The sequence below is a fragment of the Lynx rufus genome, unplaced genomic scaffold, assembly GCF_022079265.1.
Source record: "Lynx rufus isolate CCGP_SWC_20201006 ecotype Redwood Valley unplaced genomic scaffold, mLynRuf1.p SCAF_8, whole genome shotgun sequence".
Lineage (NCBI taxonomy): Eukaryota > Metazoa > Chordata > Mammalia > Carnivora > Felidae > Lynx > Lynx rufus.
Window position 1 is genome coordinate 81,948,813 of NW_025814896.1, and position 26,112 is coordinate 81,974,924.

The following is a 26,112-nucleotide window of genomic DNA, read 5'->3' on the forward strand; positions in this document are numbered from 1 at the left end:
GTATAGCAGGAAAAGGAGCTGGGGAGCAGTTGGGAAATCCTAAGCAAGGTAACGGATGAAAAGGTGACATTAGAACTGAGACTTGAAGTGTGAGTAAGTAAGAGTTTGCCCAAAAAGTCAGGTAGATATTTCAGGTTTAAGACAACTAAGTGTGTAAAGGCACAAGAGAGGGGAAAGTGCTCTAAGAACCGCAGTTTTTTTAGCACTGCTGGAGAGTAAGAATGGAAATGAGTGGGAGATGAAGGTAGACAATGCAAATAGGGACCATGTCCTCAATGAATTGTCAGGAGGGATCATTTTGGCTGTGCTAAGAAGATGATGGAAAATACAGGAGATAGGAGGTCCTTAGCCTTACGGCAGTCTAGTTGGAATCTATTTTTAGGAGGGAAGTGAAGGGTAGCTGTCCTTTAACTTCGTATATCCTAAACTCCAAGTTACATAGGAAATTCAGACTACTTAAAGTTCTTGGTCACCATCACTGTAATGGTTACTTTTAAGTTTTGCTATTTTTTGTTTTTACCTACTTTTATTAGGGCTTACTGACCTTCTTGCAGTTTAGTTTCTATACATTGATGATGTGTAATTGAGCAAACTTATAGTTAGAATATCTAATCTCATGATCTTGGGCTATAATGTTCTCATTCATATGGTAAGTCAACAAGTAGCTGAGCAGTTACCTCATGCTCAGTGTTAATCACTAATATATTCCACCATTACAAATCCACCTATATGTGTATACTGACTTTATTCTCTCAATGTATTTAACTTTTTTTCCCCCCAGTTTAGCAGTAATGGCAGTGAAGTCAAGAACACACACTCCGGAGTTTTAAATCCCAGTCTCTAGATATCAGGTGTTATCCTGGATACAGTAGAAACAACAGAATTGTATTAAGATTACAGATAGTACTCCTTTTTAAAATTCTATAACTTTCTTCTTTAATCTTGAGGATTGGAGGAGGTGTGTAGTCTGTCAAGCCAGTGAGAATAAACAACATAATGCCCTCCATAATGAAGATAATTAGCTGTACCATTCTACTTGATGAGTTTTATTGAAGATCTACATAGTGAAAGCCCTAGGGTATATGTGGAATTGTGTGTAACCAGCAACTCCATCCATGTTTATAGACTTTTTATCTACTAAACTCAAGATATATGTGAGGGGTCAGCCTTATCTCAGAGAACTATCAGAGCTATTAAAAGAATCATATGCCCATTTTCATACTGTGTGAAACTGTAGGTACCTAAAAGGGTGTGTGTGTTCATTGTGGGATGTAAAATTTAGTGAGCTGGGGAGGTTTTGCAGAATGTTACTGGCATTGGATTGTCAAAGCTTAGGTGAAATACTAGGAAGGATGGCTGATGACCATTGTAGGATTAGTTCTTTAACCATCTATCCACTTGAGCGTGGCTTTTTCCACTTTGGAAATCAAATGTATTTTCTTCTTATTTTTTTTTATGGAAATAATGACTCCAACTCATCACTTAAAGGAAATATATTAGTGGGAACAGTTGACAGGAGTGTGAGGGTTGGGACTTTGTACAATTGTATCAGTTTGTGTTATTTCTGGAGATTTTCGTATAGTTGGACATGTAGGTTGATGCTAACTTTCTCTAGTATAAAAATCTTGTGATGAATATATTTATACCTAAATCTTTGCATCTCTGAATTATTTCTAAGAATAATGAGAAATGGTGCTTTTTTTCCCCCAGAGGATATGAACTTTTTAAAGTTTCTTACTATAAAAAGTTAAAGTTTCATGTTACATATTTCAAATTGCTTTCCAGAAAGAGTATACCAGTTTGCTCCCATTCATATTAATTTATTGGTGCAACAGCAATTTTTGGAACATAAACTGTTTATAAAATGACCATACTGACAGAGCCCTATCCTCATTTAGTTTCTAGTTTACAGTCTAGTGGAGGAATAGACAATAAAAGATATATAATGTAATTTCCAGTAGTGATAAGTGATATGAAGAAAAATAAAGGGAAAGGGCACAAAGAATGAGCACTAGAAGTAATATTTTAGGTATGGTAGGCAGAGATAGGAAAGGCCTCTTTGAATTAACATTAAGTAAAGATCACCTATTGTCAGTTTCACTAGTTATTAAAACATTGAGTATTATTGATGTAAAATATATTTCCTGGTTAAGATGAAAAATATCTTAAAATTTTTATTTATTAGGTTTAAGTTTTCCATTGGCTATTTGTAATGTTGCTTGGAATATTTAATATAGAACTATCCTTTTATTTATAGTAATTGGTTATTAGACTTTGGACTGCTATGATTCTCACCTTTATATAACAAAGGGTCATGGTATTTAAGTTTGGGCAACATGAGACTTAAAGGTGAAGATAAGTGATTTTTATGATTCTTGCTTCTGATAATAGTTCTTGCTGAGATTTTTACTAAGGCTGACATTAGTAACTGAGGTAGCAGATTGTAGTGAAGGATACTGAGCATGAGTTATTGGGTCAGTGCTGATGAGAGTAATTGTTTAGAAAACAGTGCCAGTGCTAAGATTTCTGACTTGATCTTTGAAAAGACCTGTTTGCATACCTCCTCTTAAAATTTTTTGCCTCTGGACATGAGGATTCAGTGTATGAATAGGAGAGCTGATTCCCTCTACCACTGGAAAAATTGCCTGTGTGTTTTCTTTTCCACAGTTTTAGTTAATATTTACTTTAGAATAAATAAAAATAATTTTTTAAAACCCCAAAGATGTAGGAGTTAATATTCCCAATAGCCAGCAAAATTAAATTGTGTCCTTGATTTGTTTTCCTTGTTATAATTTATAAGCAGAAGAAGACAAAAGAACTTTCTTAGAGAATGTACTTCCCCAGAATGTTTATTATGTGATTGTTCATCCTGTTTGCTTAATCACAGGGATTGTTTTGTACTTTAATATGGGCTATAAGCATTTTTTATACAAAGTCTTAGATTTAGGTTTTCTTTTCTTTTTTTTTAATTTTTTTTAACGTTTATTTATTTTTGAGACAGAGAGAGACAGAGCATGAACAGGGGAGGAGCAGAGAGAGAGGGAGACACAGAATCTGAAACAGGCTCCAGGCTCTGAGCTGTCAGCACAGAGCCCGATGCGGGGCTTGAACTCACGGACCGTGAGATCATGACCTGAGCCGAAGTTGGACGCTTAACCGACCAAGCCACCCAGGCGCCCCTAGATTTAGGTTTTCTTTATCAAACTTCTACGTAACGTGTGCTGATCCCAGTACTTTTTTCTTGAATTAAAGTGATGGGTGTTTGTAATCTGGTTTCTAATTAATGATGAAACCAGTTTTGTTTTAAACTTAGAGTTTAAGAAGACAAAAAAATTCTAGAGAACAGATTTCATTTATTAATAGATTTGATTTATTAATAAGTTAACTTCATTTAATTTATTAATATTAATCTCTATTTGCTCCACTCATTTACTCATTTATTCAACAAATATGTGAATGCCACCAGTGAGCCTGACAGTTAAAGGTGACAGATACGGTAGAGGGAGAACCACATGGCAGTTCCTATCCTCATGGAGTTTACAGTCACGGAACACGTATGGAACACTGAATAGACAGTTTGGAGACAGTGTAATAATTGCTATGACAGAAGTTGGTAGTAGCTGAAGCCAGAAGTGGGGGTTGCACCAGATTCACTCCTAGGAATGTGAGGGTCATAAAAGGCTTTTAAAGGAAGTGATATTTTTGCTATGTGGTCCTTACACACCTTGATGGGGCATACATGTGTGCCTGCCCATATACACCCATACAAAACACTTAAATTGTTTTAATGCTTTTAATTATGAAGTACACATAAAATGTACCATTTATCTTGATTATTTCTAAGTGTTCGCTTCAGTAGTGTTAAATATATTCACATTGTTGTGCAACCAATCTCCATGGCTTTTTCATCTTGTAAAACTGAAACTCTACCAATTAAACAATATCCCCATTCTCTCCTTCCCCCAATCCGTGGCAACCATTATTTTGTTTTCTGTCTCTACTACGTCATGTAAGTGGTAAAAGACTTTTTTAATCTTGGATTTTCTTTCTGTTATTTTGAAAATTGCCTGCATTCTCCTACCAATGATGTATTTTTGCTTTTGCTTTCCAGGACAAATAGATACAAAAGCCGGGGGGATTGTTACATGGTGATGTTCTTGCCAGTGGAAGCACAGAGCCAACATAGCCTAAAGGAGATCCTGCTCTAACCATCCTGAGAAGTTGTCAGGCAGTATGGAACCATTTTAGGGAAAGCAAAGTTTAACAAGGCAGAAATATTATCAAAAACTGTATTTTTTCCACCTTAGAAGACTTGTCTTAAACCAGGTTTTGGCAGATCCTTTCTGTAAAGGGCCAGATTATAAGTATTTTAGGCTTTGTAGGCTTTGCATTCTCTGTCATGATTACTCAGCTCAGCTGTGGTTGAATGAAAGCAGCCATAGATATGGAAACTAATGAGAGTGGCTGTGTTCTGGTAACAATTTATGAAAACAAGTGGGAGACCTGATTGTCTCAAGGGCTGTAGTTTTTGACCCCTGTCTTCAACTATTCTTAAATTACGCATCACTGGACAGAGACTTTGGGTGAAACCTATATCTGGGAGATCATTAAGCTGGTTTGTGACTTGGAGCAGAAAGAGAAATTCAATACCATATTTTATCAAATTTGTGCCATTGGCTGTAAGTTGCACCTATTGTGTACCACTAAGAAAGAAAAATAGTGCAACCAATTGATTGTAAGATCCCATCGATTATATGCTGCATCCTTGTCTCAGAAATGTTAAAATGTGGAGTGGGAGTGCAGCGTGTGTCTGGGTCCATGTGCAGTGATTATACCAGCCAACAACATTTGTGCTTATACTGTGGGCCATACACTCTGCTTGGCACTTGACATGCATTATCTCATTTATCCTCATAACAGATCAATGAAGTAGATGAAAAAAGTTTAGAGGCGCTAAACTACTTGCCATAATAGGCGCCTGGGTGGCACAGTCGGTTAAGCGTCCGACTTCAGCCAGGTCACGATCTCGCGGTCCGGGAGTTCGAGCCCCGCGTCGAGCTCTGGGCTGATGGCTCAGAGCCTGGAGCCTGTTTCCGATTCTGTGTCTCCCTCTCTCTCTGCCCCTCCCCCGTTCATGCTCTGTCTCTCTCTGTCCCAAAAATAAATAAACGTTGAAAAAAAAGTTAAAAAAAAATAAACTACTTGCCATAATAAACAGTGGAGTCTAAGATTCAGACCCCAGCATTCTGACATTAAAGCCTGTGCCCTCAGCTACTGTACTATACTGCCTCATTTAGTTCTGCAGCAGTTTTTTTGTCAGATGCTACCATTCGTGCTGGAATTGTTATAGTTTATTAGAAGGATTTGATTCAGTCATGGAGGAAACAGCAGCTACATCATGTCCTTGCAATTTCACACATTTCTCAGGGCAACTATCTACTGGTTTTCATACATTATGTGTCTTCTGGTGCCCTCACACGAGAATTAGTATGAATCCTAAAACCTTTTTAAAATGATCAGGTTTCCAAGAAGCTAAGCAAAACTTGTGCTGGAAGAGAAGTCCTAGTGCTCTGTGCACAGGTAATATCTGTGATGCCAAAGAGCACTTCTCGTCCTGCTGCTACAGAGGAGAGTGAGCACTACATGTCGCTGTCACTCATTCTCTTCTACATCTCTGAGATTTGTATCGAAGATGGCGTGATCCTGCATGGATGATGCAGTCTTCACCAAGATGAACTTACTGACTTTCGAAGACAAAGGAAATATATGAGCCATTGAGCTTTCTGCCTTGGAGAATTCAGGTGTTCCTATCACAAGCCTATATTCAACTGACAGCAGGTTGTGAGAACTTTCCTTGGAGAGAGTTGAGGTTTTCAGTACTTGGGATCATAAAAAAGAAAAGTCAGAATGGCAGTTAAAGAGGGATGCATGTAACCTTCTCAAACTATCACAGTATCAAACTTCTTATTCAAGCCAAACAGAAGCCTTCTCATTGAAATTCAGTTTGGGGAGAGGGTTTATTTTTTGCTTTATATGCATAATAACTTTCATAGGAAATAGCATCTCCTATAAAGATTATTTTTATATTCAGTGAATGAAATTTCCACAGTAACTTAGTAAATTAATATGCAAAAAGTTTTGTTTTTGCAGAGGCTAGTATTTGCGTTTTTCTGAAAGAGACCCCATGCCTGATAGCTCATAAAGTCTGAGAGTTGCTGGTCTGAACTGAGATGTGGAAGATGAAGAAAAGGCAATTAATGAAGTTGCATGAGGGGGAAAGTGCAAGGGCCTACAAGCAAGAGATAGGGCACATTAGAGAGCCCCCTCCTCCATGTTCCTGGAGTACAGTGTGCCAGGAAGAATAGGAGAGGAGAAAGTGCAAGGATAAAAGGGCCAAATCATCAAACACCTTTGCCAACCATGTCTTCCAGTTAGGATTAGATTCAGCTACATTTAATAGTGAAACTCAGAATAACAAATCTAGAGAGAGGCAATCCAAAGCTAGTATGGCAGCATGGTGGTCATCAGGAACCTGGGCTTCTCTGTCTGCTACTCTGCCATCCTTGGCCTGTCTCCTCAGCGACCCAGATGGCTGCTTGAATCAACTTCAGTCATCATGTCTCCATTCCAAACAGCAGGAAGGAGGAAGAAGGGCAAGGCCCCTTCCCTTTTACAGAGACTTCCTGGAAATCTTCCCCTTCCACTTAATCACAACCTTGGCACAATAATTGCAAGGGAAGCCGGGAAATGTAATCTTTCTTGGGATGGTGGTATGCCCAGCTGAAAGTCAGAGTTTTAAAGTGGAAGGGAAAAAATGGTGTTGAGATAGGCAGCTAATAACCTCTTCCATGCATGTCAGTGCTTTATTTTGCGAATGATGTAATGAGAAAAACATGTTCAAATGTTCTTTTCTAAAAGATTGCCACCTGTGAGGTGAGGTGGCTTGGAGGCAGGTAGGAGACCATAGGGACCATTGTAGTAAAACAGGTGAGAGGTGAGCAAAATGCCGACTGGAAGCAGAGACAATTCCATGAGACTGAAGTCTTGGTCATTGATCAAATGGGAACAGTCTTCTGGCTGAGCAGCTGTGTTTGTCTTGGTACCGTAGAGACAAGAGTGAATGAATGAAGCCATGGATTGGAGCAGATTGCCTGGGAAGAGGAGGTCTACCTAAAATGGGCTTAAAAAGGAACAGGCAGAAAGAGGAGGAAAATAGAATGTGGGGCTTCAGAAGCCAAGGAGAATAGAGCATTTCAAGATAGAATGAATGTTAAGTTATATCGAATGTAGCTGAGCGTGCAAGAGAAAAATCGATGTCACTGATAGGATTTCACAGTTAGGAGGATATGGATGATGTTAAGAGCAGTTGGCTGAACCGTAGAGAAGACCGAATTGCAGTGAATGAGTGAATGAACGGGAGGTGAGGAAGCAGGGGTGAGCATAGCAACTTTTTCCAGAAGCCCTGCCTCTTAGGAAGAGGGATGTAGGTGTAGAAAAGGAAAGTGAGTGTATGCACTCCTATTTTCTTTCTTGGTTTTTAGATGGCAAATGTTGAATGTGTTCATGTTGATGGAAAGGAATCAAGAGGGGGAGGCTGCCAATGAGACTGGGTGATTGATGAAATGGATTTTTGAGATGGGCACTGGTGGAGAGATTGCCTTAGGGTGGAGGACAGCTCCTCCTGTGACCAGAAGGATGGGGGAAAGAAACAAGGATGGAGATGCAGGAAGGTTCTGAGCATCTGGTGGTGGAAAGTTGAGAGTGTTCCCATAAATGATGATTTTTTTTTTTTTTTTTTTTTTTTTTTGGCCTGTGAAATAGGCGTTGAGCTCATCTCGGTGGCTGAGGGGCTTAGTGGAAAAAAAAAAATCTCTGATCTAGGTATGTCATTAATGTGTAGGAGCTTTCAAATGACCCTGAACTTAGTCATTACCTTTAGAAATGTGAAATGGAGAGACAGTATGTGAAAGTGCCTGGCACTGAACTTGGCACACAGACCATGCAGTAAGGGTTTTGTGAATAAGCTTATGTTCTTGGAATACTTCCTGCACATATGGAGCGTCATTTCAAACTTGTTTTACTGTTTACATAGTTCATTTTCTTTCAGGCAAACTTGCTTTTGTTGAAAAAAAGATCTTTCAGATTGCAATAATCAGACCCTTGTGAACCATAACAGGGCAGGTACTGTTAGCTTGTTTTGGGTATTTGGCACTGTCTCCAGGAATAGCACAAATATGCTACCAAGAACTGGGTTATACTATTGCTAATGGGAACAGTGTGTCCATGACTGTGTGATGAATTCAGCTTTTCTTCTAACTGGAAACTAAGTTGTGAACAGACTTGGCAAGGTACAGATCATGGTAGATAGTTTTTAAAGGATCTTCTTAAAAATCTTTAAGTTTCTGCAGAGAAACTAGATTGACACTCTAGAGGGCAGAATCTTGTTTAAATCATGTTCTTTAGTACATTGCCAACTACTTTGTTTTGTTCACTGCCAGAGGAAGTTGGGTATTCGAACAGTTCTTTTCTCCCAGGAGGAGGGAACATGAGTGGCCTAGCCTTCTGTGTGCATCTTGCAGGGAGCCTCATGGGGTTTGCCCCACTTCACATGTAGTGGTTGCCCTATTGTGTATTTATTTGTGGTGGAGGTCTTCTTACAGCACTGAATTCTCTTCATGTTTTGGAGAAAGAGAAACAGGATGATCAGGATTGAGGACATAAAGATCGCACTAGTGGTTGACTAAAGTGATTGAGTCAGAGTAATATCGAGGCCGTGTCCGGCAGTGCGTGGTACCCCCTGTTGTCTCCAAATCCCATCCTTCTTTGCATGAGTAGATGTCTTTGTGCATTCTCCTGAGGCAGCTGAGAAAAGGAAAGTGAAGGGCAAGTCTAAAAATGTCTCTGTGACTTAGGTGTGTCTGGTGTCACTTCAGCTGTTGCCAAGCAACTCTCTAACACAGATCCCCTTAGTTTGTGGAACTAAACTGAGCTCTGTGGGATTGCTTGGTGAGGTCCCTGGTGAGGGTGTGGACAGCATCAGCAACAGAGAGAACTTGTGTTCTCACATAAGGTGGCTTATGTGATGGAAAGCTTACTGCCTAATTTAACCTGTAATAAACTTTAGACAGAAAGTGTCCTGGCTTCTTGGAATCAAATGATTGGTACCTTTCTTTGCATATGTGTGTGTCTGTGTCTGTTTCTGTTGGGAGGTGGGGTGGGTTATAAGTTATGAAACGCAAGTGAAAAATGTCCAGGGAAGGCTTCCAGCAGCACCAACCTGCCCATTTTGGACATCTCTCTCCTGGTCACAACTGTTAGTTCGCACCTTGTGGCTCTTCCTCCCTTCCCCACCATAGTTCTGGTCAGTCCTTTTCGTGTTAACAGTCAAGTTCCTCAGTGAAGCCTTTTTTTTTAATTAGCTGCTTTAAAGATTAGGTATAGCAAGATGAGTGGGTATTACTGAAAGCACCATATAAAGAACCCTGGTTCCTTGACATTTGTACAGATAAGGTGACTCCTTGTCCACTCAGCTTAGGGTAGAGGGTTTTAAATATGGCATTTCACAGAGTTCTGTCCACTCAACTGGTAGTTGCCTGGGCTTGTACCCAAAAGTCTTTATTAACTCAGTTTTGGAACTCAATGTTATGCTTGAATCAGATCATTTTATTTCATCCCAAATATTTGAAAAATAATTCAGAATTACATTTAAAAGTTAAACTCAAGTTCTTGGGACACCTTGGTGGCTCAGTCGGTTAGGCATACAACTCTTAATTTTGACTCAGGTCATGATCTCATGGTTCATGAAATTGAGTCCCACGTTAGGCTCTGTGCTGACAGGGCAGACTCTCTTTCCCCTCCTCTTTCTGCCCCTTCCCTCCTCTCTCTCTCTCACAATAAATAAATCCTAAAAAAATTTTAGGGGTGCTTGGGTGGCTCAGTCGGTTGAGCATTCAATTTCAGCTCAGGTTATGATCTCATGGTTCATGGGTTCAAGCGCCGCGTCGGGCTCTGTGCTGACAGTTCAGAGCCTGGAGCGGCTTCAGATTCTATGTCTTCCTCTCTCTTTCTGCCCCTCCCCTGCTTGCGTTCTCTCTCTCAAAAATAAACATTAAAAAAATTAAAAATTAAACTCAAGTTCTTAAGATACCAATCTTGGGGAGATTTGAATTAAAACTACAGGTATACCTGATATATCTTTTGGCTGAGAGCCAAATGTCCTAACTCCATGTTTCAAAGTTTCATTGGTGTGAACAGAATGTACTTTTTCTCTAAATACTTCTCATGGACTTTGTATTTTTTATGGTGTGTGGGTCAAAGATGATTTATCTTGAATATGTATGATTTTGGACGTTTGTTTCTTCTCTTGATGAAACTTTAGGCATAAGGTTGACATTTTGGTTTTTAATTCATCTTCACAGGAAGTGAAAAATTCCTTAGTGTTTTTTCCTAAAGATTCATGACCTAAAGGAAATTAAATAGCTAAAAATTAAACATGGTTCCTAAAGCTCACTTTAATGCTATTCATGTTAGTATACCAAGCATTTCTTTAAAGGTTAAAATTAAGATATTCAATTTACCTTATTCACTTGGTATTACTGTGTATATCTGTACAAACATTTGTCAGTTCATAATGGAAATTATATTCTTCCTAAAGATACCCTACATACTCAATTTTTGTTTATTGTCAGTTTCCCAATTTAAATTTAACTGAAATATTTGCAAACATTGTACATAACATGAATAGCTTATAGAATGTAGCATTTTTACTCTTGTAGTAATCATTTATATTAGATTGGTTAGAACATTGTTACCTGAAATTTCTCACCCCAAGTTACATCTAGAATGTTTACCTCAATTTGAAGCAGATTAGTCAGATATTGACAACTAATTCTAATGGTATGCCTTGTTTGAATTGCTGAGGTTGCAGTAACGGTAAAATATGATAATACCTACATCATCACAGGTTCTGGGACTCCTGAATTGGTATGTAGCTGTGGGAGTTGGCATTCAGCCTTCGAGAGGGTTAAGCTGAGACTGAATACAGATAATTTGGTCACATTCTAATGCTGAAGTTGAGTATCGGTTTATCCTTAGTAAAAAGCTCACTATTGTGCATTGTTGTAGAAATGGAATGTTGATTACTGAAGACAAGGAAGAATTAGGTTTTAGCTCATCTTTTTATGTGTTGAGTCGAGTGTCTTGTGATGTCAGTGGTATTGAAGTGGAAAAAGGTTATAGTGAACAAAAAAAAGATCTGAGCAGTTATATTAAAATGAAAAACATAATTCTGATTCCTTGGTTGTTTTTTTTTTAAATAGACCATATAGAATTGCACATACCATTAGCCGTGTGTGTTGATTTACATTAATATTAAATGAAAACTTCAGTTCCTTAGTTGCATTAGCCACATTTCAAATGCTCAATAGCCACACATGGCCATTACAAATAAGACACTTCCATAGTTGCATAAAGTTCTAGCGGACACTATGTCTAGAGAGTGACAGTGAAAAAAGTGACATCCTGTTAATGTTTTGATTATAATATACTTAAATATGAAGAAATCTTTTTATATTGTTTGTATTTCTGTGGTTTTTCCCTTGAAATGACAGGCTGCCTATCCTTTAGAGATAAGAGGAAATTCAGAACACAGGTATTGAATGATGTTTGAAATCTACATCCTGCCATTCTGCATTGTTCTCACATGTATCTGAAGCACAGCATTTTCTTCGGTTTATACTTTTAGAACTGTGGTTATGCTTGTAATTTTCTTTTCATCCTTTAATTTTTTTTTAATTCAAAGTTAGGGTGGGTGTATTTGCTAAACTCAAATAAAAAGAACCCATTGTCTGATTACTAAACTGAGACTTCAAAACTTGTATTCTATTCCATTTTTAATATCTGTAAATATTAAGTTTTATAACTTACACGTAAGTTTTATAGTACTCAATTTATCATAGATTTGCCAAGCTGTACCTGTATTCCAGTCCTTCATACCAGCCCTCCTTTTCCCAGATATGTTTCATACACACAAAGAAACTTTAAATATGGACTTTTTCTGGGAAAAATCTCTAATAATTTGGAATATCCTCAAACATACAAGCCACCTTTAAGAAAGAATGCTAAATGAATCTTGAGGATGTTAGGCAAAGTGAAATAAGTCCATCACAAACAAACACTGTATCATTCCACTTGTATGAGGTTTCTAGAGTAGTCAGACTCCTAAAGGCAGAAGACAGAAGGGTGGTTGCCAGGAGCTGGGTGGAGGAGGGAATGGGGACATATTTTGTAATGAGTATAGTTCCAGTTTCGCAAGTCAAAAATAATTCTGAAGATTGGTTGCTCAACAGCGTGAATATACTTAATACTGTTGAACTATACACTTAAAATGGCTAGGTTGGCAAATTTTATGCTACTACAATTAGAAAAGACTGTCACAAAGTTGGTTCTCCCAACTTGATGGTTTTCTTTCAGAGTGTCTTGCCTATTCGTTGCCCTTTGTATTTTCATACACTTTTTTTAATATGAAATTTATTGTCAAGTTGGTTTCCATACAACACCCAGTGCTCATCCCAAAAGGTGCCCTCCTCGATACCCATCACCCACCCTCCCCTCCCTCCCACCCCCCATCAACCCTCAGTTTGTTCTCAGTTTTTAACAGTCTCTTATGCTTTGGCTCTCTCCCACTCTAACCTCTTTTTTTTTTTTCCTTCCCCTCCCCCATGGGTTTCTGTTAAGTTTCTCAGGATCCACATAAGAGTGAAAATATATGGTATCTGTCTTTCTCTGTATGGCTTATTTCACTTAGCATAACACTCTCCAGCTCCATCCACGTTGCTACAAAAGGCCATATTTCATTCTTTCTCATTGCCACGTAGTATTCCATTGTGTATATAAACCACAATTTCTTTATCCATTCATCAGTTGATGGACATTTAGGCTCTTTCCATAATTTGGCTATTGTTGAGAGTGCTGCTATAAACATTGGGGTACAAGTGTCCCTATGCATCAGCCCTCCTGTATCCCTTGGGTAAATTCCTAACAGTGCTATTGCTGGGTCATAGGGCATTTTCATACACTTTTAAATAGGCTTGTCAGTTTCCACACACACAAAAAAAACTGTTGTGATTTTGGTTAGGATTGCAGTGATCAGTTTGGGAAGAATTGGCATCTTTACATTTGTAAGTCTACGAGTTTATAAACATGATAAATACATCCTTGAATTTATTTAAGTCTTTTAATTTTTCTCAGAAATGTTTTATAGTGTTCAGTGTAGAGAAGTCTTGCATATCTTTTGTTAGATTCATTCCTAAATATTTGCTATTTTTAATCCTGTTTTCTAACTCTTCATATATATAGAGAGAGACAGTTAATCTTCTTTAAATCATTTTTAAACATTTCTAAACATAAAATTCATTAGTACATTCACATTGTTATGCAACCAACCTCCAGAATCTTTGATCTTGCAAAACTAAAACTGTTCCCATTAAACAACTCCCCCATTCCTCCCTTCCCCAGTCCTTGGTAACCACCCTTCTGCTTTCTGTCTATAGGAGTCTGACTACTCTACGTGCCCCATATCAGTTGAATCATACAGGTATTTGTTTTTTATGACTGGCTTATTTCACTTTAACCTAATACTTCGTTCATATTGTACTATGTATCAGAATTTCTTTCCCTTGTTAAAGCCGAATGCTATTCCATTGCGTGTATGTGCCATATTTTGTTTTATCCATTCATCTGTTGATGGACATTTGAGTTGCTTCCACTTTTTGGCTATCGTGAATAATGAAGGTAAGTATGCAAACATCTCTTTGAGAACTTGCTTTCAATTCTTTGGAGTGTATACCCAGAAGTGGATTTGGTAGATCATATGGTATTCTATTTAAAGTTTTTTTAGGAGCCACAATACTTTTTTTCTTAACAGCTGGACACCTTTTTACATTCTCACCAGCAGAGTACAGGGCTCTAAAAACAGTTGTTTTTTAAAATATTGATCATGTATCTTCAATGTTGCTATGCTCACATTATTCTAATAACTTACTTGTAGGGTCTTTGGATTTTCTCTATATAGAATCATATCATCTGTGAATAGTGACAGCCATTCTTTTAATGGATTCTTTTAATGGATATATAAAATGAGTACCATATGGCAGTGAAAACTGAATATACTATAGCTTTAGGCATTAATGTGAATTATTCTTAAGTATAACAATGAATTAAACCAGCAAGTCGAAAGTTTAGAGATGAAATTAAGTAAAATATTATCATTATGGATACATACATAGGTGGTAAAAATAAAGTAAAAGTCAAGATGGTGGTTACCACTAGGGGTGGAAGAGGAATATGATCAGGGACAAACTCAAGGAGACTTATAAGTTGTGGTAATATTCTTATTTATTTAGGTTCTTTGACTTTCAACTGTATATATTTTATGAACTTGTATGTATGCTGTTTCATAATGAAAATTTTTTAGGTGAAATTGGAAAATGTAGGCCTGTCTACCATATGTAGAAAAAAATTGCTTTTATGTATTTTTTTAAAAATATATTAAAGGAAGCATTAAATAGGTAAAAATATTTCTGAACTGATAATGTTACTTAAAATGAATGCATGAAGTAGGGAGTTTTAGTTAAATTGATTTTTCACACCCTTTTGAGACCTCCGTAAATAAGTCTTTTTTGGGAAGTCAAAAGTAACTGCTGAATGGAAATTCTTGGCTTTTAAAAGATAATTGGAAACTAATTGGCTTGGTTCCATTTTGTAACTCTTTGAGTAAATGTAATGTGCCCAAGAAATTCTCCTAACCTAATAATAGACTGTTTGAAGACATTATATCACAGTGGCATTCCTTTCACTGACTGGTTGATTTCAACAGCTGGGCTTTTGAAAGGATTATAAACTGCCATGTTTTATTAGGGTGACAAGTTCCAGCTTTGTCATCTCCTCTTATTTTTCTAGTAGTATAGCACTTAAATTGGGCTTTTTCTCCCAAACAATATTACCAGTTTCTCTGCCATGCTGAAGAAACAATGTTCATGGCAGTGGAGTCAAAACATCCTTCAAGGAATGTCAGTTACTTGGGCCCTGGGTAGTGTGTGTGTGTGTGTGTGTGTGTGTGTGTGTGTGTGTTGGGTATCCAAGTTATTTTCATCCATGTGTTGTCCTCAACTGGACCAGGTACTGCCAGGGAAGCAACCAGTATAGTCCATGTTCTTTCCTGCTTCCCTACCCTTCTTTTCCTTGGTGGTTAGCATCCTAGTATTGGGGTAGCATCCACTGAAGGCCATGGTGCCCAAAAGCCTGTCTTCTCCTTTGGTCTTCTCTGTCACCAGACCTTTTAAATATGAATGACTGCAGAAGGCTACTTAGTGGCACTAGTGATAACTGGGGTGGTAACCAGCAGAGAGTCTTGGAGAAGAGTATTTCTTGTTTCTCACTATTTACACCAAGCAAAAGTGCATTTGTCTGCAGTTGGCAGTTAGCAGAGTGTCTTGCAAGGTAGAGGAAATAAGAGTCCCAGACTAGTTTGTGTGGAAAGAGCTGCTAACAGTAGAAATTGTGTGGTCAGGAATCGACATAGGACACATATGTATGTTTGACCAAGTATAAAGGCATTTTTGCCTCCACAACCTAATCACTGGAGTGTGAACCCATGAACTCCTTTCCCAATTACAGACTTCATCCACCACCCACCCACACACGCTCTACAGGTAGCAAAACAAAAATAGCTCAACTCATAGTAAGTGAGCACTTTATGGTTTTATTTCTTCAGCCTCCTCAAGTGTTAACTGTCCCACACCATGATGATGTAACTGAAGAGTACATTTGATGATGTATTCCAATAAAGAAGAATAACAAAGTCCTGCAACTGGTTAGAGAATATTCTATGACCTTTGTAAAAACTTTATTCTTACTAGAACATATTTAGACTTGGCTGTGCCTCTGCCTTGAAGAAAAGAATTTGGTCTCCCACTGTGTGGTTGTTCTTGTTCTAGGAGGGAGAAGTTGAAGAGTAATGCTCTGTGCTCCCAGAAACAGACAAGGAGATTCTCTCCAGCCCCAGCTCTTGCCTTTCCCACCCCATCAGAGTATTTATTGGAGCAGAGAGAACACGCTGAATTTTCCAATACAAGCTCTATAAAATGATGCCTGACAGTTAAATTCTAACTTAGAAGTATGACAAAAACCCTACACCACCTTTCCCTGAAGGGCAGACTTAACTGTTGAATGGAGGAGAATTGCAAGGAACATTTTGGTTTTTGTTTTTGCCTCCTTTGGGAGAAGGGATAATGTGTGATCACATATGTACTTCTCCAGAATTGAAGTAGATCCATTCTGTACCAGAAATGTTTGAAGATTTGGTGAGTTTTGTGTATCCCATTTACTATATTGAAGCAAATTAGTAATTCTGAGTTTTTGGAGGCAGTTCAAGAGACTTACATGTTCTCACCAGCCAGGCAAATATTTGTAGACTGTAACTTTTCCCCCTTCTTTTACTCCATCACAATGTAAATGAGCCACTGAACTACTACTTTGTGCAAGAGAAGTTGCAAGTAAGTACTTGATTTTGTACCAGAAGGACTTGTGACATTAAAGGAAATGCAGTCGAAACTTTCTGTGAAGAAAGCAAACTCTTTAAGGAAACATGGAAATAACCCTGAGATTGACTGGATTTAACCTCTCATAAAACAATTTGAATTTTAGGAGTGCCTAGGTGGCTCAGTTAAGCATCCAACTTTGGCTATGGTCATAATCTCACGGTTTGTGAGTTTGAGCCCCATGTCAGGCTCTGTGCTGACTGCTCAGAGCATGGAGCTACTTTGGATTCTGTGTCTCCCTCTCTCTCTGCCCCACCCCTGCTCATGCTCTGTCTCTCTCTAGCTCAAAAATGAATAAACATTAGGGGCGCCTGGGTGGCGCAGTCGGTTGAGCGTCCGACTTCAGCCAGGTCACGATCTCGCGCTCCGCGAGTTCGAGCCCCGCGTCAGGCTCTGGGCTGATGGCTCAGAGCCTGGAGCCTGCTTCCGATTCTGTGTTTCCCTCTCTCTCTGCCCCTCCCCCGTTCATGCTCTGTCTCTCTCTGTCCCAAAAATAAATAAACGTTGAAAAAAAAAATTAGTAAAAAAAAAATGAATAAACATTAAAAAAAACCTATTTGAATTCTATTTTTTCAATTTCAGATTCAGCCCTATGAAAAGATAAAGGCCAGAGGCTTACCTGATAATATATCTTCTGTACTAAATAAGCTGGTGGTGGTGAAACTCAATGGCGGTTTGGGAACCAGCATGGGCTGCAAAGGTCCGAAAAGTCTGATTGGTGTGAGGAATGAGAATACCTTTTTGGATCTGACCGTTCAGCAAATTGAAGTGAGTAACATTCAGCCTTTCTCATGAACTACTAAAGTCAGTTTTAGGTTATTATAAATGTTATCTTATGAAATAACAGATGTGGATAGCAAGGAATTTGCTATCTTTAGTTTTTTTATTAGTACATAAAAAGGTTTGGTGATCCCAAGGGCAAATCCTTAGGGTGATGTAAAAGCTTTTGATCTTTAAATAGCCCTTGTGGTTGTTGCAATTCTGGATCTTTTTGGAGTCTCCTTTGATCTCCCCCACTCCTCTGCCAAATTTCTTTCTAGTGGCAGCCTTCCTCCCAGCTGGGATGATCTGGCTTTATTAACCACTTTTGGGAGGCCAGGGAGAATTTTCAGATCTGGTTGGGTGCCGTGGATGCTAAGAACTGTCTCTTACGATAAAGTTGTTAATCACAGACCTTAATTCTTCAGAGGCAGTGGCCTGTGTTTTGCAAAAAAGAATCTCTTATCTCTAGTGTCTAATACAATGCTGGCAACTACAAGACTAGCAGTAGCAGCAGCTCACGTTTATCTAGCATGTACTGTAAACTAAGTATCACTCTGAGCTCTTTTCATCAATTGACTCAACAGCTAAGTACTCTTTATTCTCATCCCCATTTTACAGATGAGGAAGCCAAGGCACATAGAGGTTGATTTACTTGCCCGAGATGGTAGTCTGACTTCTGAGAACCTGTTTTCTTCTCATTCTGTGTTGCCCCTTAACTTTTCCTAGAGATTGAAAAGATTTCAGTTGGGGAGTGATTCACAGTTCTTAACGTGAATCCTGAGAGTAGGGAGCTGTGTCTTTGTAAGATTTGTACTTTCATCCCCACTGTACTCTGGACAGAGTAAATAAATGCGTAGTCAGCATTTGCCTATCCAGTAAGGCCACAGGGCACTGGCTGGGCACACAACTCCGGAATTGGACTCTGCCTCTCTGGGCCTCAGTTTAGCCATCCATATAACACAGACAAGAGTTTCTGTTTCATAGGATTGTGATTTAATGAGCAAGTACGTGGTGAACTATTTAGCAAAATGTCTGGCTTATGCTAAATATTTATATTTGGCTGCATATAGGTAATGTTTTGGATACTTTGTGATTAAACATTAAGGGTTTTACACTTTTAAGTGAAAGTAAAGTAAATCTGAGTAATCTGTTATTTTCCTCCCTAGCATTTGAACAAAACCTACAATACAGATGTTCCTCTTGTTCTAATGAACTCTTTTAACACGGATGAAGATACAAAAAAAATACTACAGAAGTACAATCATTGTCGTGTGAAAATCTACACTTTTAATCAAAGCAGGTACGATAAGATAAGTTAAAAAAAAATAAGTCTGAGGGATGTTATTCCTGGGAAACAGACTTTTTTCTTGTTGAAACAGAGCAACATCAAGATGTGCAGTGCCACAAACTCGTGTTTGCAAATGCTTAGTGCCTTTAGAGGCTGAACACTTGTTCATAGATAGGTGATACAGTCACTCTGCGATTCTATAACCTTAATTCTTAAGAGAGAACCTGCTTGTTCCATGTTCAGAATATTTGAGGCTGGCTTAGGTCTTGGCTGAGAGCATATTTGGGATCCACATGGGTCTATGAAAATCTTTTATAGTCTACCGTGTTGATAACTTTCTTTCATATGAGAAGACATTTATTCAACATCCTGAATAGGCTTGGGGGGAATTTAATAACTTCTGGAAAAAATCTTTGGGGAAGGGAAGCACAGTCACACCTTGTTAGATTGCCTTCCACTTTGTTGTGCTTTGCAGATACTGTAGTTTTTCACAAGTTGAAGGTTTGTGGTGACCTTGCATTGAACAAGTAAGTCTGTTGGTATTGGTGCCACTTTTCCAGCTGCATTTTGCTCACTTTGTGTCTGTGTCACACATTTTGGTATTCTCACGATATTTCAGATTTTTTCTTTATTACTATATTTGTTGTGACCTGTGATCAGTCATTATGACTTGCTGAAAGCCCACAGGATGGTTATCATTTTTTAGCAATGAAGTGTCTTTTTAATTATGGTATGTACGTTGTTTTTTTTGTTTTTTTAAGACATAATGCTACTACTGCACACTTACTATAGTATAGTGTAAACATAACTTTTATATGCACTGGAAAGCCAAAAAAATTTTGACTCGCTTTATCGCGGCATTTGTTTTATTGCTGTGGTCTGGAACAGAAACTGCAGTATCTCCAAGGTGTGCCCATAGAAAGGAATTCAGATGATGAATTTTGATAAAGCCCAGGCAACTGGGAAAAGAAGACTTCCATTTAAGGATGGATATGGGGCTATGTGAACTTGTACAGAATGGGTATTTCTAAAATTGTATCATCAGTTGTTTTTGTTTTTAATCTACTTTTTCATGGACATTTTCTATGTTGCAGGTGCTCTTCCTCTGTTTTCTGGTTGGTCCTTGGTCTGTTACAGTGCTAGCTCCTCTGTCCCCCCTTCCCCCACTGCCAGCCCCGGTACACGTTCTCACTAGTGGTAGGAAGCACATGTCCTTGAGCACTAATCTGCTGTTGATTTTTCTGGGAAAGAAACAGCATCGCCCCTGAATAGATGTCTTTGTAAGAATGGACAGATTCTCCCAGATAGATCTCCCAGACAGGCCAAGTAAGTTTGAGAAATTGACTTCATGTAAATTCATTAAATTAGAGTACTCTAATCTAGGACTCTTTAAGAGTTACAAAATATATTAGTATCTTAAGAATATGCAGTGTCCTCTCATTTGTATGATGATGGAAATTTTTTTGCAGCAAATATTATGATGAAGTTAATTGATTATTGAACAACACAGATAAGAGATTTTTTTAAAGAGATTTTCTTAAATGGATTTACCTGATTACTTTTAATAGACTGAAAGGTTTTATTTAACTTTGTGGGTGTTTTGAAAGTTTTATTTTTGAGAGAGAACATGCACACGTGTGCACACATGGGGTAGGGGGAGGAGCAGAGAGAGAGGGAGAGAGAACTCCGGACCCCGATGCATGGCTCGAACCCACAAACCTTGAGATAATGACCTGAGTTGAAACCAAGTTGGATGCTTAACTAACTGAGCCACTTAGGTGCCCCAGTTTTATTTAACTTTAAATGCACTGTTTTACTTGAAGGTCTGGAATACTCTCCGAATTGATATTGAAAAAGACTTTTTTTTTTTTTTTTTTTAAAGGTACCCGAGGATTAATAAGGAATCTTTACTGCCTGTAGCAAAGGATGTCTCGTACTCAGGGGAAAATACAGAAGCTTGGTACCCTCCAGGTCACGGTGATATTTACGCCAGTTTCTACAACTCTGGTTTGCTTGACACCCTTATAGGAGAAGGCAAAGAGTATATTTTTGTGTCCAACATAGATAATCTGGGTGCCACTGTGGATCTTTATATTCTTAATCATCTAATGAACCCACCCAATGGGAAACCCTGTGAATTTGTCATGGAAGTCACAAATAAAACACGTGCAGATGTAAAGGTAAATACTGAGAGGAAGCAGTTTGGGGATTCATATCTCACATTTCACAGGTTATGTAGCTCAAGCTATTTTTATTTGCAGAATTTTTTGTGTGAAGCAAAACACATGTATCCACTTGATAACGTCACTGTAAGATAGAGTGAGATAGTATACTATAGAGCACTCTAAGTTTCACCTGACATAACTGTGTAGATATAAATCAAGAGTTAACAGTATTGTTGAGTAATCTATAGGGATGATTCTAACTGAAAACAAGTTCACATATATTTGTAGGATAATTCTGAATCCTAAGTGAAAACAGTTTCAACGTTTGTTCATACCTTTAATATTCTTCTAGTTTGGTGCTTAAGTGTATTTATTTCATTGTTCCTTTAGTGAAAATTTACTATTTCTGTTTTTACTTATGCACTTCAATATATTTTTTTATCACTGTAATGTCTCTGTAATTGGAAAAAAATGCAGTTGTTTGGCACAAATTTTTTTTATAATTTTGCATGTTTAGTGGTGATGACACTTGGCATTTGATGAAATGGTACACAAGGTTTTACTACTTAGCCACAGGGAGTAAGAGAAGTAGACAGTGTGTAAATACTAAAATGGTCAGTTCCTGGGCTGGGTTCTATGCTTCTTGCAAATGCCCCCTGATAGGTGAGTGAACGTTCCCCTCTCCCTACACTGCTATCACCTGATGACTTTAAGAACATCTTTAAGTGGAGGCCACTCTGGGGGTCACTTCTCATCCTGTTGTGCCTCTGTCTTCCCTCTTCTCCGCTGATCCTGCAGCCAGTCAGTCAGAGCAGGGTCTGAGGTGGCAGGACTAGTTGTTTAGTGATGGACTGTGGTTTGGGAATAAGAGGAATGGCCGTTCCAGTAGCAGGCCTTCGAAAAGTGAGGAAGACTCAGATACACTCCCACGGCTTTTATTGTGGATGAGAGGGTGGGTACACAGTATAAAATGACACACAACCTGAATATTTTTTTTGGTTCACTACTATAATATGTATGTTGCTGCGTATTACAGATTGAATCAGTGCGAAAGCGTTTGATATCTGGGGGACTTTATCATCAATGTCCTTTCACAGACTAGAAAATAGTGTGGTATGGCTGTGACTGGGAGAGATGTGGAGGCACTCACACACTCCTGTCTGCCTTTCTAGGGTGGGACCCTCACTCAGTATGAAGGCAAACTGAGACTGGTGGAAATCGCTCAAGTGCCAAAAGCACATGTTGATGAGTTCAAGTCTGTATCAAAATTCAAAATATTTAACACAAACAACCTATGGATCTCTCTTGCGGCAGTTAAAAGACTGCAAGAGCAAAATGCTATTGATATGGAAATCATCGTGAATCCAAAGGTAAGCCACAGGTGCAGCCCTGGTCTCCCTGGTTCCTAAGATCATAATAGGTGGGCTGCACGCAGACCTGCTGCCCCCACTCTGTCTGGTCCACCTATTCATTGGTTCCTCCTTTTTGCCTAGTCAGTCTCTCCAGTTTCTGGCCCTGTCCTTCCGAGTCTACACCCATCCATCTCTTTAGTGTGCCAAGCCCTGGTACCCTCACTTCACCTGGGGCTGTGGTAGCAGCAAGAGGACAGGGCCCAAAAATAGAGCAACCGACCTCGGTCTTACTTGTTGCTCTGACACTTAAAGGTCTTTTGGCCACAGACAGTCACCTTGCATGAGTTTTCTGTGAACATTTGGTTCCTTATTGTAAAATGGAAATATTAATAAAGAGAGGAGTTATGATGCCAAAAAAAGACCACGTATGTATAAGCACCTGGCATATGGTATGTGCTTGCTAAATATCAGTTCTCAAAATTGTTTCCTTCAATGGATCTCTGAAACCACTCCCCAAATATTAACTAGTCTCCACGAAACAAAGTTGCTAAAACCTGTTTCTTCTCTCCCCCGACCCCTTTTTTTTCTTACAGACTTTGGATGGAGGCCTGAATGTCATTCAGTTAGAAACTGCAGTAGGGGCTGCCATTAAAAGTTTTGAGAACTCTCTAGGTATTAATGTTCCTAGGAGCCGTTTTCTACCTGTCAAAACCACATCAGATCTCTTGCTTGTGATGTCAAACCTCTATAGCCTTAATGCAGGATCTTTGACAATGAGTGAAAAGAGGGAATTTCCTACAGTACCCTTGGTTAAATTAGGCAGTTCTTTTACAAAGGTACGTAATTATAGATACGATATACATGTGCATTTGTATTTCTTAAATGTGTAAGTATAAAAATGATACACATATGAATCGGGGTCTAATTAGTCTCAGCTGCTAACCTTTTACAGTCCTCTGTCTTTGATGTCTTTTAAAAGGAATCAGCTGTTGAAGATAAACATGTAATTCACTTTTGAAATCTGATTATTGCTATAGAGTAGAAAAGAATGTTTACATTTGGGGACATTTTACTTTATGTCTCTTGTAAAACCATTTACTGTTTTCATCAGTGGGAGAATGTTAATTGTTTAACAAATATTGAGCCCGTACCATGTGCTGGGCAGTGATCTAAGTGCTGGATATTTAGCAGCAAATAAAATGGACTAAAATCCTTGCCTTCGTGAATATTCTGGTGAGGTAAAAATGATAAGCAAAAAAATGTATATATGTCAAGTGATGGGAAATAGTATGAAGGAGAATAAAGCAGGAGTAGGAAATGTGTGGGTGGGGTGGTGTTGGTATAATTTTATGGGTGGCCAGAGAGAGGGTCTCCCTGAGAAATGAAGTATATCATGCAAGTATCTGGGGTGAAAAGCATTCTGGGCAAGGGCAATAGCAAGTATAGTAAAACCCCACCCTAACATGATAAATGGAATTCAAAAAATTTCATCATGGAGGTTCCCGGGTGGCTCAGTCACTTAAGTGTCTGACTCTTGGTTTCAGCTTGGGTCGTGATCTCATGGTTCGTTGGATTGAGCCCCATATAGGGCTCTGCACTGACAGTGAGGGGCCTGCTTGGACTTTTCTACCTCTCCCTCTTTCCCCTGCTCTTGCTCTCTTTCTGTTTCTCTCTCATAAATTAACATTTAAAAAAATTTCATCACATAAAATATTGTGAGGTTAATGAAGGTGACAGGGTGAGCCTTTGTGGCTGGCCTGGAGTCCTGTTATGCCCTCCAGGCCTGTTCTAGTCCTGGTTGTGGTTTAAGTGCCACCTGGTGTGGAGGTATGTACTGCCTCATATATTGATGGCAGATGATTCTGGGTCTTGTGGCTATGCTGCATTTCCCAGGATAGCATCAGTCCCTATTTTGGGTGCCTCTCATCAGCCTGGCTGAGCTGGGAAAATCCTGGTGGTACAAATACTCACCATTTTCCCACATTCTGAAAGGGTATTGCCAGCCATTTTTCTACCCAGCCTCACCCTGCCTTCACTTTCCCCTCACTCTTTCTAGCATCTTCCATACCTTGCAGGAGATAAGAACTTGAGCTGCTATAATTTGAGAATATGGGCTGAGTGGTTAATGGCTACTCAGAGGATGAATGTGTTTTAGGGACAGAACACAGTCTGCCTGGGGCAGAGCAAGTGAGAGATGGGGGGAGGAGTTGGTCAAAGAGGGAACAAGCCCAATATGTAGAACCTTGTCATTGAATATTGGGAATGTAGGTGGCTTTTTTTTTTTTTCTTTTCTTCTGGTGGATGAAAAACCATCAGAGTTGTGAGCTGAGGGGTGAAGTGACTGATCTGGTGAGGAAGGGTGGAATCAGGGAAACCAGGGAACAGGCTATTGCAGGAATCTTGGCAAGAGGAAATGGTGGCTTTGACCAGGGTGATGGCAGTGGAAATAGTTGATGTTCTGAGATATTTTGAAAGTTGTAGCTACAGGATTTGCTGTTGGACTAGATGGGGAGTGTAAGTGAAAAGATTAGGAAAGACGCCAAGGTTTTTAGCTTGTGCAATTGGAAGCATGAAATTGCCAGCCACTTACAGAAATGGGGGAAGTAGGTTTAGGGGAACAGATGTAGGGAAAGCAGGATGGGGAGCTGAGTTTTGGAGATACTGAATTTATTAGACCTTCAAATTTATTAGATTCTTTTTAGATCAGAGGAGAGATCTAGAAGATATAGGTACATGTCCTCCATGTACAGCTGGTATTTAAAGCCATGAGATAGGGATCACCTAGGAGGAGGTGTCCCAAGAACTGAGCCCTAAGGTAGTCAAGGCTTAGAGGATGGGGATGAGGTGAAGGAAGCAGTAAAGGTGACTGACGAGTTACAGGTGAGGAACTGCATGGAAAACCATGAATGTGTATGTCCTGAAAGCCAAATTAAGAAAATGTCGAGAGGGAGGGAGGGAGGGAAGGAAAAAGAGAAAAGAGAAGAGAAGAGAGAAGAGAAAGAAGAAAAATGAAAAGAAAAGAGAAAAGAGAGAAAGAAAAGAAAGAAAGAAAGATCACCTGTGTCAGGTGTTGCTGCTGATTCAAGTAAGATGAATGGTTCCAGTAAGATCAAGGAGAATTCACCACCAGATTTATCAATATAGAGGTTCTGGAGCCTGACTGGAATGGATTTAATAGAAGAGAAATTGGATGAATTTGGACAACTAATTCAAGAAATTGGTTTTACAGAAAAGCAACAACAAAAAGCAGCCATAGATAGAACGGGATATATGATGAGATATTTTGTTTGCTTTTTAAAGATGGGAGAATTTATGGCACGTTTATACATTGATCAGAATCGATGCAGAGGGAGAAAACATTGAAGGAGAAATAATCACTGGATAATACCCTTGAATTAGGCCATAAGAAGGACTAGCCTTAAGTTGGAGTAAAGAGTCCCACCCCAGTAACAGGAGGGACAGAGTAATGGGCTAGGGAGCAACTGAGTGGTAGTAGAAGCCAATGAAACTTTTCAGGTTGCTTCTAATTTTCTTAGCAAAACAGGAAATGAGGCCATATAAGACAGACAATTTCTAGTGCCTATAAATCTAAGGAAACAAGAGGCGGTAAAAATAGTGATCATTTATAATGATAATTTGTGCTGCTGTTCATGAAATACTCCATTTCTTCTGAATCCTACCCATCCCATAAAGCCCAGCTCCAGTCTAGCTTGCTTCAAACAGTGATGATCTCTCTTTCTCTTTCCAGCTAAACTCCAGATTATTTGAATTACTCATTGGGCTCTTATCATGTTGGTTATGTTTTGATTAATTCATTCATTTTTGAGACAGCGAGCGAGAACAAATGGGGGAGGAACAGAGAGATAGGGAGATACAGAATCCGAAGCAGGCTCTTAGCTGTCGCATAGAGCCCAATGCGGGGCTCAAACCCACAAGCCATGAGATCA

The 26,112-nt window shown here is 38.9% G+C and overlaps 1 protein-coding gene across 2 annotated transcripts in view; it reads left to right on the forward strand.

The window, feature by feature from the left end:
- The window catches only part of UGP2 (UDP-glucose pyrophosphorylase 2), a 64,632-nt gene that overhangs the window by 35,956 nt on the left and 2,564 nt on the right, over nt 1-26,112 (forward strand). For both annotated transcript variants that reach the window (XM_047069661.1, XM_047069660.1), the window contains exons 4-8: nt 17,181-17,366; nt 18,527-18,660; nt 20,531-20,828; nt 21,986-22,183; nt 22,759-23,001. In XM_047069661.1, the coding sequence (XP_046925617.1) occupies nt 17,181-17,366; nt 18,527-18,660; nt 20,531-20,828; nt 21,986-22,183; nt 22,759-23,001 (1,059 nt within the window). The remainder of the gene's footprint in view (nt 1-17,180; nt 17,367-18,526; nt 18,661-20,530; nt 20,829-21,985; nt 22,184-22,758; nt 23,002-26,112) is intronic.